The following is a 17,267-nucleotide window of genomic DNA, read 5'->3' on the forward strand; positions in this document are numbered from 1 at the left end:
TGCCTTTCTTTCTAGATGATTCTGGTCCAGCTCCACCAGAACAATTTACAGCAATAAAATTGTCAGATAACAGGTAATGAGCTGGTTATGGTGCATAAATTGGAGGTGGGTGTTTGTTATGAATATGCAATATAGCATCTGGCCTAATCTTATAAAAATTTTAAGGAGAACTATGTAATCCGTGAGAAGGTCTTCTCCCCCAGTTCGCTGTCACAATCTAAAAAAAAAACAGTATTCTGTAACTGTTAGAGGACTACAAACTTTGCAGGTGTCAGCTTGTAGTTCTCAATGAATTACAATGGTGCTATTGAGCACTCTAAGTAGTTCATTGCGCTTCCTGTCATTGTATAACTGCCTGCCCATATCAGAGATACGGGCCGACAGCTACACAGATAGTCTGCAGGACCATGGCATTACACCCACTATTTGTGGGTGTAATGGTTTACAGATTCCTAACAAAAAATTATAAATGCATATTTTTTTTACCTGCAAAAAGATGTGCATTTATTCGATTTTTTTTTTGTAAACGTGGGCTTATTCTTTAACTTGTTACATAATTGTTTAGTGACTCAGAACTAAATCCAGAGACAGCCAGGTAATAGCAACCACCTGTATTCCTTGCTAAAAATGTTATTGAAAGTAAACCATTGTATTTTTTTTCTATGGCATCTATATGGTGGTTTTGTAATATCACACTGCACTTCAAGTAGGCCTGTACTTTTCCCATGCAGGGTAAAGCAGCAGGTTTACTATAATGCTGATTTTAACAACAGCACATAGCTTACTTCTTTTATGCACAGTCTCTGTCAGTGAAGAAAAGAAGCCTTGTGTCACTACTTGAAACTTACAGGGCTGAGAATTTATTTCCAAACCCCATGTGACATTGTTAGGTGCCTAAGCAGCCAGTCATTGAAGTCCACGCCCTACTACATACATCTAGGAACCATTATTTTTTCTTCTCTACTGGGAGCTTAACAGAAGGTAAGGTAAGTATATTGTGCTAGTGGGGCCACCAATAAAGTGAACATGTTACTTTTCCATGCATGGGCAAAGAACAGGCCCTCTTTAAGTGGCTTCATACATTCTGATATTACAAAGAGACCATATACTTGCTTTACTTACAATACAAATTTGTTATTTTGTGCACAAATGTCAGCCCTGCAACATTATCATTCTGAACTTGGTCTTGATTTTGAATGCATTTTAATGAGTCTTGTCTCTTAAAGGATTGCACTAAAGTCTGGTTATGGAAAGTACCTTGGTATTAGTTCAGATGGACTGGTTATGGGCCGTGCAGATGCTATTGGTGCTAGAGAACAGTGGGAGCCTGTATTTCAAGAAGTAAGTGCACTATTATTAACGGCAGTCAATCAGTAATTTGCAGGTGTTATCTATGTGCTTCAAAGTACATAGTTTCATAGTTAGTAAGGTTGAATAAAGACACTAGTCCATCCAGTTCAACCTGAGTGAGTGTCTACCCCTATCCCTGTACATTGCACCCTCACGTTGGTCCCTACCCTAAAGGAGCCCACAATCCAAGGTCCCCATTCATATACTAGGGCCAATTTTGGACAGAAGCCAATTAACGTACCTGCATGTCTTTGGAGTGTGGGAGGAAACTGCAGTGCCCGGAGGAAACCCACGCGGGCACAGGGAGAACATGCAAACTCCAGGCAGGTAGTGTTGTGGTTTGGACAGTAAAACCTTGGATTACGAGTAACTTGGTCTGCGACTGTTTTACAATGCGAGCACAATCTTTTAGAATTCTTTTTGTCTTTTAATATGAGTAGCAACTTTGTAGAAGCATGTGTTCACACCGGGTAGATTTAAAGTAGTGCAATTTAAAGCCTGTCTTCAACCACTACTTCAGTGAGATTTGTAACCATTCGATATGACTTCAGTGCTACTATAGTGAGAGGGGCTGTGTCCATGTCACAGGGAGGAACTGTGATATTATGAAAAAAAATGTAACTTCTTTTAGGCTAAAGTAAGAGAGGCGCCTCAAAGTGTAGCAATATGGTTACATTTAATGAAGGTACAACATTTAGCAACTCACATGGTTTATGATTAAAGCAGGCACCTCTAAGTAGGCAAGCATTCATGTCCACGCAGACTGTAATCTGCACCACCGGCTCTCACCGCTGTCAGTCTGTAATCGTGACCGGGAAGGCTACCCTGCAGTAGAGCGCTCTGAAAACTAGGCTTGAAGCGATCGTGGAGCACAGCGTGGAAGGAATGATGTTGATGGCAGTGTGGAGGACGGTCTATGTGGATAGCTTTACCCCAGATGTCTGCATATTTAGATGTGCCTGTTTTAATCATCAACCATGTGATATTTACACTGTGAACCACATGTGATGTCTGTGTGATGCATTTTTACAGACAATACAGAAAGTGCTATAAGAAGCAGAACCAAATAGATGTACATGGTTACAAAAGGGAGCAAAACACAAATACTTGTAAATGAGGGAACCAACGGTGGCTGCCCTCTACACTTTGCAAATAATAAACCTGACACGAAGATACATAGATTTTTCTAATGCCCCATACACACTATCAGATTTTCTGCTGATTTTTTCCTTCAGATTTACAAAAACCATGTAGTGATGGTATTTGATTGCCTCTGCAATTTTTTTTTTTTTTGCGATATAAATTGAAGTTGAAAAAGAAACTGAAAATTTTGAAAAAAAAATCTATTTTCTACTTTTTGTTATAAAGAAAATCCAATAAACTCAATTTTAGTCATACATTTAGGCCAAAATGTATTCAGCCACATATCTTTGGTAAAAAAAAGCATATATTTATTGGTTTGCGCAAAAGTTATAGCATCTACAAACTAGAGTACATTTTCTGGAATTTACGCAGCTTTTAGTTTATGACTCTAATTTCTTGAGGTGCTAAAATGGCAGAGCAGTACAGCCCCCCCAAATGACCCCATTTTGGAAAGTAGACACCCCAAGGAAATTGCTGAGAGCTATGTTGAGCCCATCATTGAATATATATATATATTTTTTTCTTGGCACGTGATTGAAAATTGACAAAGAAAAAAAAAGAAATTGGAAAAAGTTGTCACCAAATTATATATTACTCAATCATGCCATGGGCATATGTGAAATTACACCCAAAAATACATTCTGCTGCTTCTCCTGAGTACAGGGATACCACATGTGAGACTTTTTGGGAGCCTAGACGTGTACAGGACCCCAAAAACCAATCCCCACCTTCAGGCTTTCTAAGGGCGTAAAATGGTGATTTCACTACCTATCACAGTTTCGGAGGCCATGAAATGTCAAGATAGCACAAAACCCCCACAAATGGAAACACTTCAAGCTATTTGCTGAGAGGCATGTTGAGTCCATGGAATATTTTATATTTTGCCACAAGTTTCGGGAAAATTAAATTTTTTTTTTTTTTACACAAAGTTGTCACTAAATGATATATTGTTCAAACATGGCATGGTTATATGTGGAATCACATCCCAAAATACATTCTGCTGCTTCTCCTGAGTATGGGGATATCTCATGTGTGAGACATTTTGTCAGTTTAATCTCGTATAGGACCCCGAAAACCAATCACCGTCTTCAGCCTTTCTAAGGGCGTAAATTTTTGATTTCACTCCTCACTGCCTTACCCCAGTTACGGAGGCCATGAAATGCCCAGATAGCACAGGAAAAAAGGAAAAAAAATTAAAAATTTTCTTCATTTTCAGAAACAAATGAGAGCTGCAAAATACTCACCATGTCTTTTAGCAAATACCTTGGGGTGTCTACTTTCCAAAATGGGATCATTTGGGGGGGGGGGGGGGGGGGGGTTGTGCCATCTGGACATTTGAGGGCCTCTGTAACTGTGATAGGTAGTGAGGCGTAAAATCACAATTTTAGGCCTTTAGAAAGCCTGAAGGCAGTGATTGGTTTTTGGGGTCCTGTACACGGCTAGGCTCCCAAAAAGTCTCACATGTGGTATCCCCATACTCAGGAGAAGCAGCAAAATGTATTTGGGGTGTAATTCCACATATAACCATACCATGTTTGAACAATATATCATTTAGTGAGAACTTTGTGTAAAAAAAAAAAAAAAAAAATTTTTAATTTTCCCGAAACTTGTGGCAAAATAAAAAATATTCCATGGACACAACATGCCTCTCAGGAAATAGCTTGAAGTATCTACTTTCCAAAATGGGGTCATTTGTGGGGGTTTTGAGCTATCTTGTCATTTCATGGCCTCCAAAACTGATAGGTAGTGAGATCACCATTTTACGCCCTTAGAAATCCTGTACAAGGTTAAGCTCAGGAGAAGCAGCAGAATGTATTTTGGGGTGTAATTCCACATATGTAGATGGCATGTTTGAGCAATATATAATTTAGTGACAACTTTGTGCAAAAAAAAAAAAAGTTTGTAATTTTTCCGACTTGTGGCAAAATATAAAATATTCCATGGACTCAACATGCCTATCAGCAAATAGCTTGTGGTGTCTACGTTCCAAAAAAGGGTAATTTGGAGAGCTTTGAACTGTCCTGGCATTTTATGCTCAACATTATAAGCTTATGTCACACATCACCCACTCTTCAAACCACTTGAAGACAAAGCCCTTTCTGACACTTTTAATTTTTTTTGCTAGAAAATTACTTTGAACCCCCAAACATTATATATTTTTTTTTAAAGCAAAGGCCCTAGTGATGGGTGCAATTTTTTTTTTTTTTTCAAACACAATTTTTTGGGGGAAAAAAACACTTTTTTTATTTTAATGTTAATGCTATATTGTCCAAATGTTTGAAATAAAAAAGATGATCTTATGCCAATTACATGGATACCAAACAGGACATGCTTTAAAATTGCACACAAATTTGCAGCGGCGACAAACTGCATACATTTTTAAAAGCCTTTAAAATCCTTTACAGGTTACCACTTTAGATTTACTGAGGAGGTCTATTGCTAAAATGACGGACCTTGATCTGACCTTCGTGGTAATATTTACATATGACACCAGACCGATGCTTGCATTAGCCTTGCGGCACGAGCACTGGGGGACAGGGGTGTTTTTTTGGGGGGGGGGGTTAAATTATTATTATTTTTTTATATATAGTTATCTCAGGGAATGTAAATATCCACTATGATAGCAATAGGTAGTGACAGGTACTCCTTCTTTTTTTTTTTATTGGGGTCTATTAGACCCTAGATCTCTCCTCTGCCCTCAAAATATCTGACCGCAACAAGATCGGTGTGATAAAATGCTTTCCCAATTTCCCAATGGTGCTGTTTATATCTGGTGAAACCTAAGTCACGAAATGCTCGTAGCTTCTGGTCTCTGATCATCTCTATGGTCAGCTGGCGGAACCACTGGCTGCTTTCTCGGGTTCCCTGTTAGGACAGGAGAGCCCGAGAAAACCATGGAAGATGGTGGGGGGGAGGGTGGACGTTCTCTCCTGCTGCTTGTAAAAGCAGTCTAGAGGCTAATTAGCCACTAGGATTGCTTTTACATGAAAGCCGACCGCTGGCTGAAAAGAATGATACCTAAACCTCATTCTGGTATAACCACTCAAAGTCCAGCAAACATACCAGTACATTGCTGGTCCTTGTTGGGCATATATTGTAATGTTCTTTTCTTATCGTACATCATGGGACGCAGAGCCATAGTAGTTACTATGTGGGTTATAGGCCACCTTCAGGTGATGGACACTGGCACACCCTAAGACAGGAAGTTCACTCCCTATATAACCCCTCCCACTACTGGGAGTACCTCAGTTTTTCACCAGTGTCTAAGGTGTTGGTTACGTGTAAAGATGTGCTGTGCTGAGCTCCACTGGAGGAAATCCTTGCTGGGGCTAGCTATGCAGCTGGATCCATTCAAAGTGTCTTTTAAGTGGAATTGAATGGTACCCGGGCCTCGTGTCCAAAGAAATGAGGTTTTGCCTGTAACGCTTCTCTTTTTAGAGAGCTGGACCCCGGGATCCAGTACTGTGGTATTTTACTGTTTACTGTAGAGCTATAATGTGTTACTGGTGGGGTGCTATTACAGGGCCAGGAGTGTGGGTTCCCTGAGGGTCCCCGGTTCCTGAAGGTTTAACGGAACCCACCGTGGAGGGTGAAGATTGGGTCTGTTGGTTTTCACCACAGAAAACCCTGCAGCGGGAAAGGTAAGTGGAGTTTTTCTAAGATTTTGTTTAAATTTTCTTATGAAATGTTGTCATGCCTAAGAGTCACCACTAGGGGCTGTATGGAGCACGTACCTTCTCATGCTTTGCTCAGAGTTCACGCTGTGTCAGAAGCATGCTTTTTTCCTCCGGCTAGCAGGCAGACCTCCGGTAAGTTCAGGGGGGATTTTGCTTCACCAGACACCCCCCACCTAGGCTAAACTCTCCCCCTCTTCACAAGGCTGAACATTAGGAGAGAGCTAAATAACGATTGGCGATGCTGTTTTTTCTTTCAACGCCCCTAGCACGGCGGCAGCTTTCAGGTCTCCTTTTTTTCCTCAGCCATGATAGAATTGAAATTAAAAATAAGGTTAGCAGCTTTAATCACATCCCAGTGTGGGACAAAATGCAACAGGTTCTCTTCCATTACCCAGGACCCTTAAACTGAGAAACTGGAAGCTGGAGAAGATGAATTCCCTCAGGGGACCGCGGTGAGGCTAATGACTCCTCTTCTGGGTTGTCAAATGCAGGTGGATCAGCTTTCTGTAAGATTGATGGTGCGATTTCTTGCTGAATGGTCCACTCCACATTTATGTACCTTTAACTGAGTGTTTGGGTTTGCTAAAGCCTCCTCAAGCTGTGAATGCCTTTCCTGTCCATTCATTGCTGGAAAAGCTTTTCGTATCTGAGTGGGATCACCCAGATAAGCATTTTTTTCCTTCCTAAAACGTTTTTTCACACTTTATCCTATGGTGGAGAAAATTCACTAAAAGAGGGGTATACCAGCAATTAACGCTGCTATATCCTCTGGTAATAAGAGTTTGACTCGGAATCTGGCAAGCTACCAGCAGCTTTATGTTTACAATAGTTGCTATGAGAGATTCTATCCTTCAGGCCTTGCGCCCTTCGCTAAGCACCATACAAGAAACTCCTGGCTAGTCTTCCTTTTGCCGTAGCTATTTGGGGAGGATTTGGGTAATACACCCAAAGAAATTCTAGTGGAAAAAGTACCCCTTTGCCATTTAAGAAAAGGAGTAAATGTATTTTAAAAACTCCAGGCAGTCATGACGGCCTCCGCTGTCAAGTTCAAAAGGTAATCCTCAGAGTCAACCCCAGGACAAAAGAGGTCTTGGGGGAGAAAACCTACAAAATACTGAAGCCTCCTTATGAGGATGTGCCCCCACTCGCTTGAATAGGGGGAATTCTTCTGCAGTTCTCAAGCATCTGGCAGGAAGAGTGTCGAGACAGATGGGGGACTTCCCCAATAGCCCCAAGGTACAAACTGGAGTTCTGAGAGCTCCTGTCTCCTCATTTTCTCAGATCAAGCGTTTCTAAGGATCCAAAGAAAAAGAGGTCTGTCTCTGAAGCATTGGACCATCTTTTGGCAAAAAATTATCGTGGTGGTCCCCATGTAAGAGCAGAGATTGGGGTTTGTTCAAACCTTTTTTTTTTTTCAAAACCAGATATTCTGGATCTCAAAAATCTAAATTCAATTCCTGAATATAACCACTCTTTTTTCGAATGGAGTCAATACAATCAGTTAGCTCCATCCTACAAGGAGGAGATTTTCTGGCATCAATCGACATCAAGGATGCATACCTCCATGTACCTATTTCCTCGCTCACTAGTAATATCTACTTTTCAAGGTGGAAAATCTAGATCTGCTTTTCAGTCTAGCTACTGCACCTTGAGTGTTTACAAAGGTTCTGGCCCCTCTTCTAGCCAGATTAAGGGCCCAATGTATAACTATTATAGTTTACCTAGATGATCTGTTCTTGATAGACCAGTCAGTAGCCCGCTTAGACCAAAGTATGGTCACCACATTCAACTACCTAGAATATCTAGGTCAGATTCTCAACCTAGAAGAAATCTTCTTTAAAACCATGAAGAAGGCTAAAATACTTGGGTCTGATCATAGATACACCCAGAAAAGAGTAATCTTTCCCCAGGCAAAGATCAGCGCCATAAAAGAAACTTATTCAGGTGGTCAAAGCAAAATGAATTCTTCTATTCATCTTTGCATGAGGTTGTTGGGAAAGATGGTGGCTTCATTCAAGGCATTTCCTTATGCTCAGTTTCATTCGAGACTGCTGCAAAACAGTATCCTATCGGCTTGGAGCAAAGGGTTCAAGCTCCAGATTCCCAATGTGTCTGACTCCAAAGCCTACAGACCACATCACCATTAAAGTGCCCGATCTGGTCATAACTTGAAGGCTAAGCAGGGTCAGGCCTGGTTAATGCCTGGATGGGAGACCGAATGGAAATACCAGGTGCTGTAGGGTGGGTACGCCCCGGAGCCTTAGTTTATGGTTAATAACCAAAAATCTGCAAAGGGGAAAATCCTTCCTTCAGTTACCTGGGAAGTGGTAACAACATATGGCAGCCTTTCTTCTTGGGGTTGGGGAGCAGTCCTGGAAGAGGCAACTGCCCAAGAGAAGTGGCCCTGATCAGACGTGGCCTTGCCCATTAACATTCTAGAAATTCAGGCAGAGCACTTGGTCCTGAGGGCCTGAATGTTCAGTTTACGTAATTTTCCTGCCAGGATTCAATCCGACAATGCCACAGCAATGGCCCTTTATTAATCACCAAGGGGGCACAAGAAGTTGTGTGGCCCAGAGAAAGGTGAATCATATCCTATCTTGGGCAGAAGAAAATGTACTTTGCCTATTGGCACTCTTTATTCTAGAAATAGAAAATTGACAGGCGGATTACTTGAGTCACCAGCAGTTGTTCCCAGGAGAATGGTTCCTTCACCTTGACATCTTCATGTCAATATGTCAAAGATGGGGATCCCAGAAGTAGATCTGATTGCATCCAGGTTTAACAAAGAAATCGACAACTTTGTGTCAAGAACAAAGGATCTGCTAGCATGCGGAACAGATTCCTTCCTATTCCCGTGGAATCGGTTCTCACTGATTTATGCATTCCCTCCTATTCTGCCTGCTTCCACGACTTCAAGCAGGAAGGGAAGTCTGTGATTCTTGTGGCCTCCAACATGGCCCAGGAAATCTTGGTATGCAGAGATCGTAAACATGGAGGTAGGGGACCCATGGAACCTACCCCCATGGCCAGACCTTCTCTCACAAGGTCCGGTATTCCATCCGACTTTACAAACGCTAAATTTAAAGGTTTGGCTATTGAGACCCACATTCTGGAGAAGCGTGGGCTGTCAGGTTCAGTGCAGTCTACTCTGGTTAATGCAAGGAACCCGGCCTCCAGCGTCATCTATTAAAGTCTGGAAGGCATATGTCTCCTGGTATGAGTCCAGGGGTTGGCACCCCAGGAAATATATCATAGGTAGAATCCTTGACTTTCTACAGATGGAATTAGAAATTAAGATGGTACTATCAAGGACCAGGTCTCGGCCTTATCTGTATTTTTTCAGCGACCACTTGCTTCACACTCTTTGGTTCGTAGTTTTATTCAGGGGGGTAACACGGCTTAAAACCTCCAGTTAAGTCGCCCCTGAACCCTTGGGACTTGAATTTAGTCCTGTTGGCAGAAACAGCCTTTTGAGCCGATACAACGTATTCCCTTGAACCTTTTTGACAAGGAAACTAGTTTTGCTGGTAGCCATATCTTCTGCAAGAATGGTATCAGAGTTGGCTGCTCTTTCTTGTAAAGAGCCATATTTAATTATTCACAAGGATAAGGTTGTATTGTGTCCTCATCCTAATTTTCTACCTAGGGTAGTCTCAGGTTTTCATTTAAACCAGGATATTGTTCTACCTTAATTTTTTTTCCCAGAAACCTGTTCTGCGGAAGAAAAGTCACTACATTCTCTCGATGTGATGAGAGCAGTCAAAATCTATTTAAGAACGACTGTTCAGATTTGAAAAATGGATGTTTTGTTTGTGTTGCCTTAAGGTCCTAAAAGAAGACAGGCAGCATTGAAATCTACTATTTCTAAATGGATTCGACAAGTGATTGTTCAAGCTTATGGTTTAAGGAGAAACATTCCACCTTTTCATATTAAAGCACACCCCACTAGGGCTGTTGGTGCTTCGTGGGGATGCATCACCAAGCTTCCATGGTTCAAATCTGCAAGGCCTCAACTTGATCTTCAATCCATACATTTACCAGATTTTATCAGGTGAATATAAAAAGGCATGAGGATATTGTCTTTGGGTGTAGTGTGCTGCAGGCAGCAGTATAACTCCTCTAGTCTCATGTTGCACTAATTCTGTTGTGTCTCCCTCCCCTCAGTTGGCATTGCTATGGAACATCCCACATAGTAACTACTATGGCTCGTGATTCACGGTAAGAAAAATTGTTTTTTTTATAACAGCTTACCTGTAAAATCCTGTTCTTTGAAGAACATCACGGGACACAGAGCCATAGTAGTTACTATGTGGGTTATAGGCCATCTTCAGGTGATGGACACTGGTACACCCTAAGACAGGAAGTCCACTCCATATATAACCCCTCCCACTACTGGGAGTACCTAATTTTTTGTAGCAAAGCAATACACGTGTATACTAGAAAGAGGGGCGGGACCTCTGTGTCCCAGGATGTACTTCAAAGAAAATGATTTTACAGGTAAGCCGTTATAAAAATCATATTTTCATGCAGCCTGTGGGCTGACAAACAAATTGATTGATCGGTGGGTATGCCCACTATTAGAATGCTGCCCTTCATCCACCCACTTCTAATGATGGGCATACATGCACCATTTTTTTTTTTTTTTTTTTTAACTGTGGTGGTGAAATCGCCTCCTACAGTGCTGGAGTCGCTGATTTTCGTCTTGTGAGAGCAAACGCTGTTGTTAAGATAAATCAGTGCTGCAGCTGAATGGCATACCTGAAAAGCAAACTATGGTAACAACAAAACATTAACTCAATAAAACAACTTGATTTTTTTAACGCAACCTGTTCCTAAAATATATATGCTGAAGCATGGGGGCAATCCGCCACTAATGTTAGGAGCAAAGTGCTCCTCCACCCCTGCCCCCATGCTTCAGCATATATGCTCTTTTTTTTTTTAACTGGTGGTGAAAGCACCTCCTACAGTGCCGGAGTGACGGCATTGCGTTTCGTGGGAGCAAACGCTGTCAGAATGTTGCTGAAGCTGAATGGCGTACCCGCTAAGCAAATGATGGTTAACAATAAAACAAAGTAACATTACAGTATAACAGTAAGACACACCATATCTGCAAAGCAAATACAATGAATGGAAAGTGGAAATGAATTCCAGATAGGGAGATGACATCACTTCCCCTGCCTGTGTTTACACTAACAGACAGGGGAAGCATTTAATTCATCAGAACCGATCAGCAGGTCCAGGCCAGAAATCATTGGCTTGGACCTGGAGACTGATCAGTTCTGAAACTAATCCGATCGTTGTTGCCGCGCACCCAATGTAAGGTAACATAGTTTTGCCCACTCGTGCAATTCTGCCGCAGTAAATCTGCAGCAGCTGGTCGGGAACCGATTAAAGAAATACTACTTCAGTGTGTTATAAACCTGTCAGAGTTACTATGGAGTTGGGGCCTTCAAAGATGTACTTAACCTAGTTTCTGATTGTACTATAAGTCATACGGGGAGTAGGAATAGCGTCCGACCACCCAGGACAGCTCGCTGCTCCATACCCTTCTTATGCAAGGATTTAGTAAAAAAAAAAAAAAAAGGGGACAAACGAATAGAAGAGGAAAGAGAAGACGGGGTAGAGAAGTGAGGGGGGGGAATGGGGGATGTGAACCCCGGGGGAATGTATCGAGAGGGGGTGGGATAGCCACCAGCTACCCTCTCCATCCAGCCCCGAGTATTATATGTGATGCATAGAAACCACTGTTCCCTCAAATCGCCATCACTAAAGGAGTAAAAAACCGTACAACACAAGTCAAGTGTTATCTCGTGTCAGTTCCTGATATCGCTGTGAGTTTTGATTTTCAAGCCAGGTTGCCCATGTAGTCGAAAAGCTTGAGATTCTATCCGGGATGGTGTAAATCAGCTCCTCGCTGCTTTATGGTTAACTCATGATGCCCATTCCTTCATTGAAGGAGGCAACTTGGACCTCCAATGAACTGGCAAGCACAACCTAGCAGCAATTAATCATATGCATAGCCAGTGGATTCTAGTATCTTTTTTTTGGGGAATTTTGGAGAGATGGAGGTACGGCGCTGGTGAAAACTCCAAGGTAACCGAGGAGATCTGAGTCGTCACTTCATGCACCTCGCGCCAATACGGCTGAATCAGTGGACACATCCATCTTATGTGGAGAAGAGTACTCAAGTTCTGTTCACACCTCCAGCACCAATCTGAGACTGTTGGGATGAATTTGTGAAGTACTTCCGGTGTTTTATACTACCTAGTTTTGATTTTATTCCCGTTTTCCTGAGTGCTTACATTTAGAGAGCCTTTGTGAATATACAAATTAATGCGGTCCCAACTAGTGTCATCTCTCACCATGTCCAGCTCAGTCTCCCAAAATGCATGTTTCAAGTACAGGGAGGCATAAGGTTCCCTGAATATTGAGGCGTAGAGCACTGAAATCAGATGAGTCTGGGGAGACGAGCTGGAACACAGTGATTCAAGGATATTAGGTGCTTTCATGAAGCTTTCCCTGCTTGTATTACTGTCCAAGTAGTGTTTTAGTGGAGTATAGGTCCAAAAAGGGAGAGACTTAGTGTTGGACATCGCTGCAAGCTCTCTCTGCTGGAGGAACCTTCCCCTCGAGAAAAAGTGCTTAGCTTGCATTTCTGCATATGGCTACACTGTGGCTAAATAGGTCCTAGCCATGTCAGTAGGAAAGTCTGGGTTACCTTTAATAGGCGTGATCATGCAGTTTTTAGCTGAGAGCAAGTGTAATTTGCATGCCCTTTCAAAAGCATGCAGGGTTGCTCAGATAAGAGGATGAAAGTGAATGGTTGATGGTATGTGCTTCTTCGAGAACCAGGAAATTGAGCTCAGCTCAGCTCAAGAGATCAATTTCTCCAGCAGCACCCAGCCCTTGCATCGTTTATGTAGCCTCCAGTCCACTACCCGGGTCAGATGGACTGCCCAATAATACCTCTGCAGATCCAGAAGGCCAATTCCGCCTCCAGATTTTGGTAATACTAGCTTCGCCCACCCAATTCGTACCGCCTTGATTCCCCAGATTAAAGCCCTACACGTCCTCTTGTATGCTGCAGAGAAGGAGGGCGGCAAGCAAATCGGGATAGTCTGCAGTTTATACAGTAAACGGAGTACCGTCATCTTTTGAATTGAGCCCCGTTCAAACCAGGAGTTGGTGGGGGCTTCCAACCTGTGGAGCTCTTGTTGTATAATGTTAAATTCTGATAAGTTCTTTTCATAAAGATCTTTTAGTTTACTAGGGAGTTGGATACCTAAGTAAGTAATGGCATCTGCTTTCCAGCAGAACGGAAAGTTTTTCTGACAGAGTTGTACTAGTTTGGGGGGTAGTGAGATGTTTAGCGCAAAATATTTTGAGTAATTAATTTTAAACTGTTCTAGAGCTGGCATTAGATTGGGTAAGGACGTCAGCGGAGATGAGAGAAAGAGCAGAATATCCTCTGCAAAGGCGGCAATCTTATATTCCTGTTGATATACCTCCTATTCCTTTTATGTTCGGATTTATTCAAATGCAGAGGAGGTTCCAGGGTAAGGATATATAGTAAGGGAGAAAGTGGACATCCCTGTCTGGTTCCATTATGGATGGGAAAGGCGTCCGACAAGTGGCCATTTACCCGAATTCTAGCCCTGGGGTTGGCGTAGAGCACTCCAATAAAGGCCTGCATACAGCTTCCCAGTGCCAGGGCCTCCAAGACCTCATCCATGTAGTCCCAGGCCACTCGGTCGAACGCCTTCTCCGCATCCATTGCCAGAAAGCAACCCTCACGTTGGGTATAGGTGAGCCAGTGATGTAAGTTGAAGGTCTTGATGGTGTTGACCCTGACTTTTTTGCCAGGGAAAAAGCCAACCTGGTCCAGGCCCACCCAAGCAGGTACATGATAGGACATACGGGTGACCAAGATCTTGGCAAACAATTTGACATCCACATTCAGGAGGAAAATGGGTCAGTAATTGGCTACATCAGTGGGGTCTTTATTCTCTTCAGGGATTACCAAAATGTAGGCCTCTAATAGGCTTCCCGAAGAGCAAGGGGATTGAGAGAGGGTGTTGAAGGCCTTAAGAAAACCTGGTGCTAAGAGATCTGCAAAGCTTTTTCTAATATTGTGCCGAGAAGCCATCTGGCCCTGGGCTTTTGCCAGGCTTCGTGGCCTTCAAGGCCTCTTCCCACTCCTGACGACAACAGGGCTTCCAAGGCTTGCCAGTCAGTAGCAGAAAGCGCCTGAGGGCTATATTTGCCAAGAAACTTCTGTATGAGATCCGAACATGTGTTCTTCACTACAGGCCTGTGTTCATGCGATTTGAAATCATACAGTTTGCTATAAAAGGAGTGAAACTGACGAGCAATGTCCTGAGTAACCCCACCTGTATCTATACATGATAGACAGTGGATGTGAGGATGCGTTTCTGCGTGAACCTCGCTAAGAGCCTCCCTGGTTTATTGCCCTGCTCATAGAACAGTTTCTGTGATAGCACCTGCCGCTTCCGTGACCTTTTTAGTATAATAGTTCCTCTAGTAGAAGCGCTCGTTTGTCGGCTAAGTCTTTCGCTACCCTAGCAAGGCTATTTTGTCAGACAAAGTTTGAATCACAGTTTGGTGTTCCTATTTTTTCCTGGCTGCAATGACCAACAGGTGCCCTTGTACCACGCACTTATGTGCCTTCCATTGAGTCATGAGGACACATCTGGCTGTCATTATGTCGGAAGTAGTCCCTAATGGTCCATGTGATATCGGCAAGATCCCCAGGTTCACTAAGAAGGGAGGCATCAATTCTCCTGATCCTGGTCTTCCTCTGTGGCAATTGTAAAGTCAGTGTGATCGGGTGATGGTCAGAGAGTACCATACTCTCCATAGTCACATTATAGAGGTAGGTTAGGTCTGCCTGGTGAAGGAATAGGTATTCCAGCCTCGAGTATCGGTTATGCGGAGATGAGAAAAATGTATAATCTTTCTCCCGCGGATTCAAAGTGCGCCAGGTGTCATGGAGTGCGAGAGAGGCTAAGTGAAGCTTCACTTGACGTAAAGCAGAATGGAAATGAGGAGGTACCAGTGGAGAGGTATCAAGAAGCTGGTCCAGGGCCATGTTGAAGTCTTCCCCCCAGTATTAAAAGACCTGTCTGGAATGTTGTGAGCTTCAGGAGAACCTCTTTAAATAAGGTCACCTGTCTAGAATTGGAACAGTATATGTTTGCCAGAGTCACCGGTCTGTCTTACCAGATCCCTTTCAGGAAAAGGAATCTGCTCTCTGGGTCAAGGACCTAGTCAGTAAGGCAAAACGCAAATGACTTGGCAATCACTAAACCCCTTTTGTTTTGGAGTCAGCACAAGTCACATGATATACCTCCTGGAATCGACTATTGGATACGCATGGAATGGAGCCTAATTTTAAAGTGAGTTTCTTACAGAAATATCACTTGAGCTCTATGGCGGTGTGCTTCAGCAAGAACACTGCTATGTTTTTCCGGAATATTGAGGCCTTTAGCATTTAAGGAGAAAACCTTGAGGAATAGAAGAACTGAAGACCGCACTGCAGAAGGCATGTTCAGTGGATAAGAGCGTTTATCAATACCACCCCCAAGTTTTGAGGGGAAGGGGGAGAGGGCAGGGACAGAAGTTAGATAGAGAAGAAAGAATGAAAGAAGGAGATAAAGGGGTAGGAGCTAAACCTGACTCAGGAAGGCACTTGGGGTTCTCCAGCAACCTAAGAGAGGTTTAGCACCTGTGTGGGATAACTATACCCGTCAGCTGAATTACATAAAAGGGGAGATTATGGGGTACAAAAGACTTCCGGCTAGTTTCAAAAGGGGAACCTGCCTCCTTGAGGTAGGGAAGAAACCTAGCACCAAAACCAAAATATACATCCTACCATCCAGAAGCCCCAGAATGCAAGCATAAACATTAAGGAAAAAGCCCTGGCCTTGATGGATGGAGGAATGCTGAGCAGGCCCACCCAGAATAGGTGAGTAGGGCCCCCACGGTAGCCTGCCATCCTGACAAGCTGAAAATCCATGATGGGTCAGGAATAGCCTTAGCACCATATTGTAATATGTAATAGTATATAATAGGACCTCTAAATGAAGATCATAAAGAATATAACTGCCACCGTGTTTACCATACTGGTCGATCAGGACCTCGGCACCTGGGATCACCTAAATCGAAGATGTGTACAGGGGCAAGGGGTCTCGTTTCCCAGCTCACTTCCAGGGAGTACTCCCTGGGATAATTAACATAAGGAGGATTATAGAACACTACGCCACACAACCATGGGAGAGCTCCTACAGCCCATTGAGGACAGGGTAAGAATGTCTCCTGACTTCGGATCTCCAGGTCATCTAACCTCTAGTACCTATGACAAGCTATAAAGCTAAGAGCTAGAGCTCCTTAGCCTCAGGGTAAACTTTATGTTGTCATAATGTTGAGAAAAACAATGGGGGTTATTTACGGAGGGCAAATCCACTTTGCACTACAAGTGCAAAGTGCACTTGGAAGTGCAGTCGCTGTAAATCTGAGGGATAGATATGAAATGAGTGGAAGCTCTGCTGATTTTATCATTCAATCATGTGCAAGCTAAAATGCTGTTTTTTATTTTCCTTGCATGTCCCCCTTGGATCTACAGTGACTGCACTTCCAATTGCAATTTCAAGTGCATTTGTACTTGTAGTTTGCACTTAAGTGGATTTGCCTTTCTTAACCAGTTGCCGACCGCCGCACGACGATGTACGTCGACAGAATGGCACGAAAGGGCAGGCATATGGGCGTACCTGTACGTCCCTGCCTTCCCGCGGGTGGGGGGCCCGATCGGTGCCAGCGGCGGTCGGAATCCGTTCAGGAACGATCCGGGATGCGAGGGCGGCCATTCATTCATGGCCACCCCCTCGCGATCGCTCCTGACGAATGGAAGTGCAGCGTGACATCACTTCCTCTCCTGTAATGTAAACACAGGCAGAGAAAGTGATGTAATCTCTCCTCCGTGTCGGTATTTTTCGTTTCGGCACCGAGGAGAGAGGATCGGTGAGTTGCACCAACACTACACTACACAGTAGAACATGCCAGGCACACTCTCACCCC

General features: G+C 43.3%; 1 protein-coding gene across 4 annotated transcripts in view; it reads left to right on the forward strand.

Moving 5' to 3' along the window:
• The window catches only part of FRG1 (FSHD region gene 1), a 65,019-nt gene that overhangs the window by 11,935 nt on the left and 35,817 nt on the right, over nucleotides 1–17,267 (forward strand). For all 4 annotated transcript variants that reach the window (XM_077477367.1, XM_077477368.1, XM_077477369.1 and 1 more), the window contains exons 5-6: nucleotides 16–73; nucleotides 1,227–1,341. In XM_077477367.1, the coding sequence (XP_077333493.1) occupies nucleotides 16–73; nucleotides 1,227–1,341 (173 nt within the window). The remainder of the gene's footprint in view (nucleotides 1–15; nucleotides 74–1,226; nucleotides 1,342–17,267) is intronic.

This window comes from Lithobates pipiens, unplaced genomic scaffold (genome assembly GCF_037356315.1).
Source record: "Lithobates pipiens isolate NorthernLeopardFrog02 unplaced genomic scaffold, aLitPip1_a1.2 Scaffold_13, whole genome shotgun sequence".
Taxonomy (NCBI): domain Eukaryota; kingdom Metazoa; phylum Chordata; class Amphibia; order Anura; family Ranidae; genus Lithobates; species Lithobates pipiens.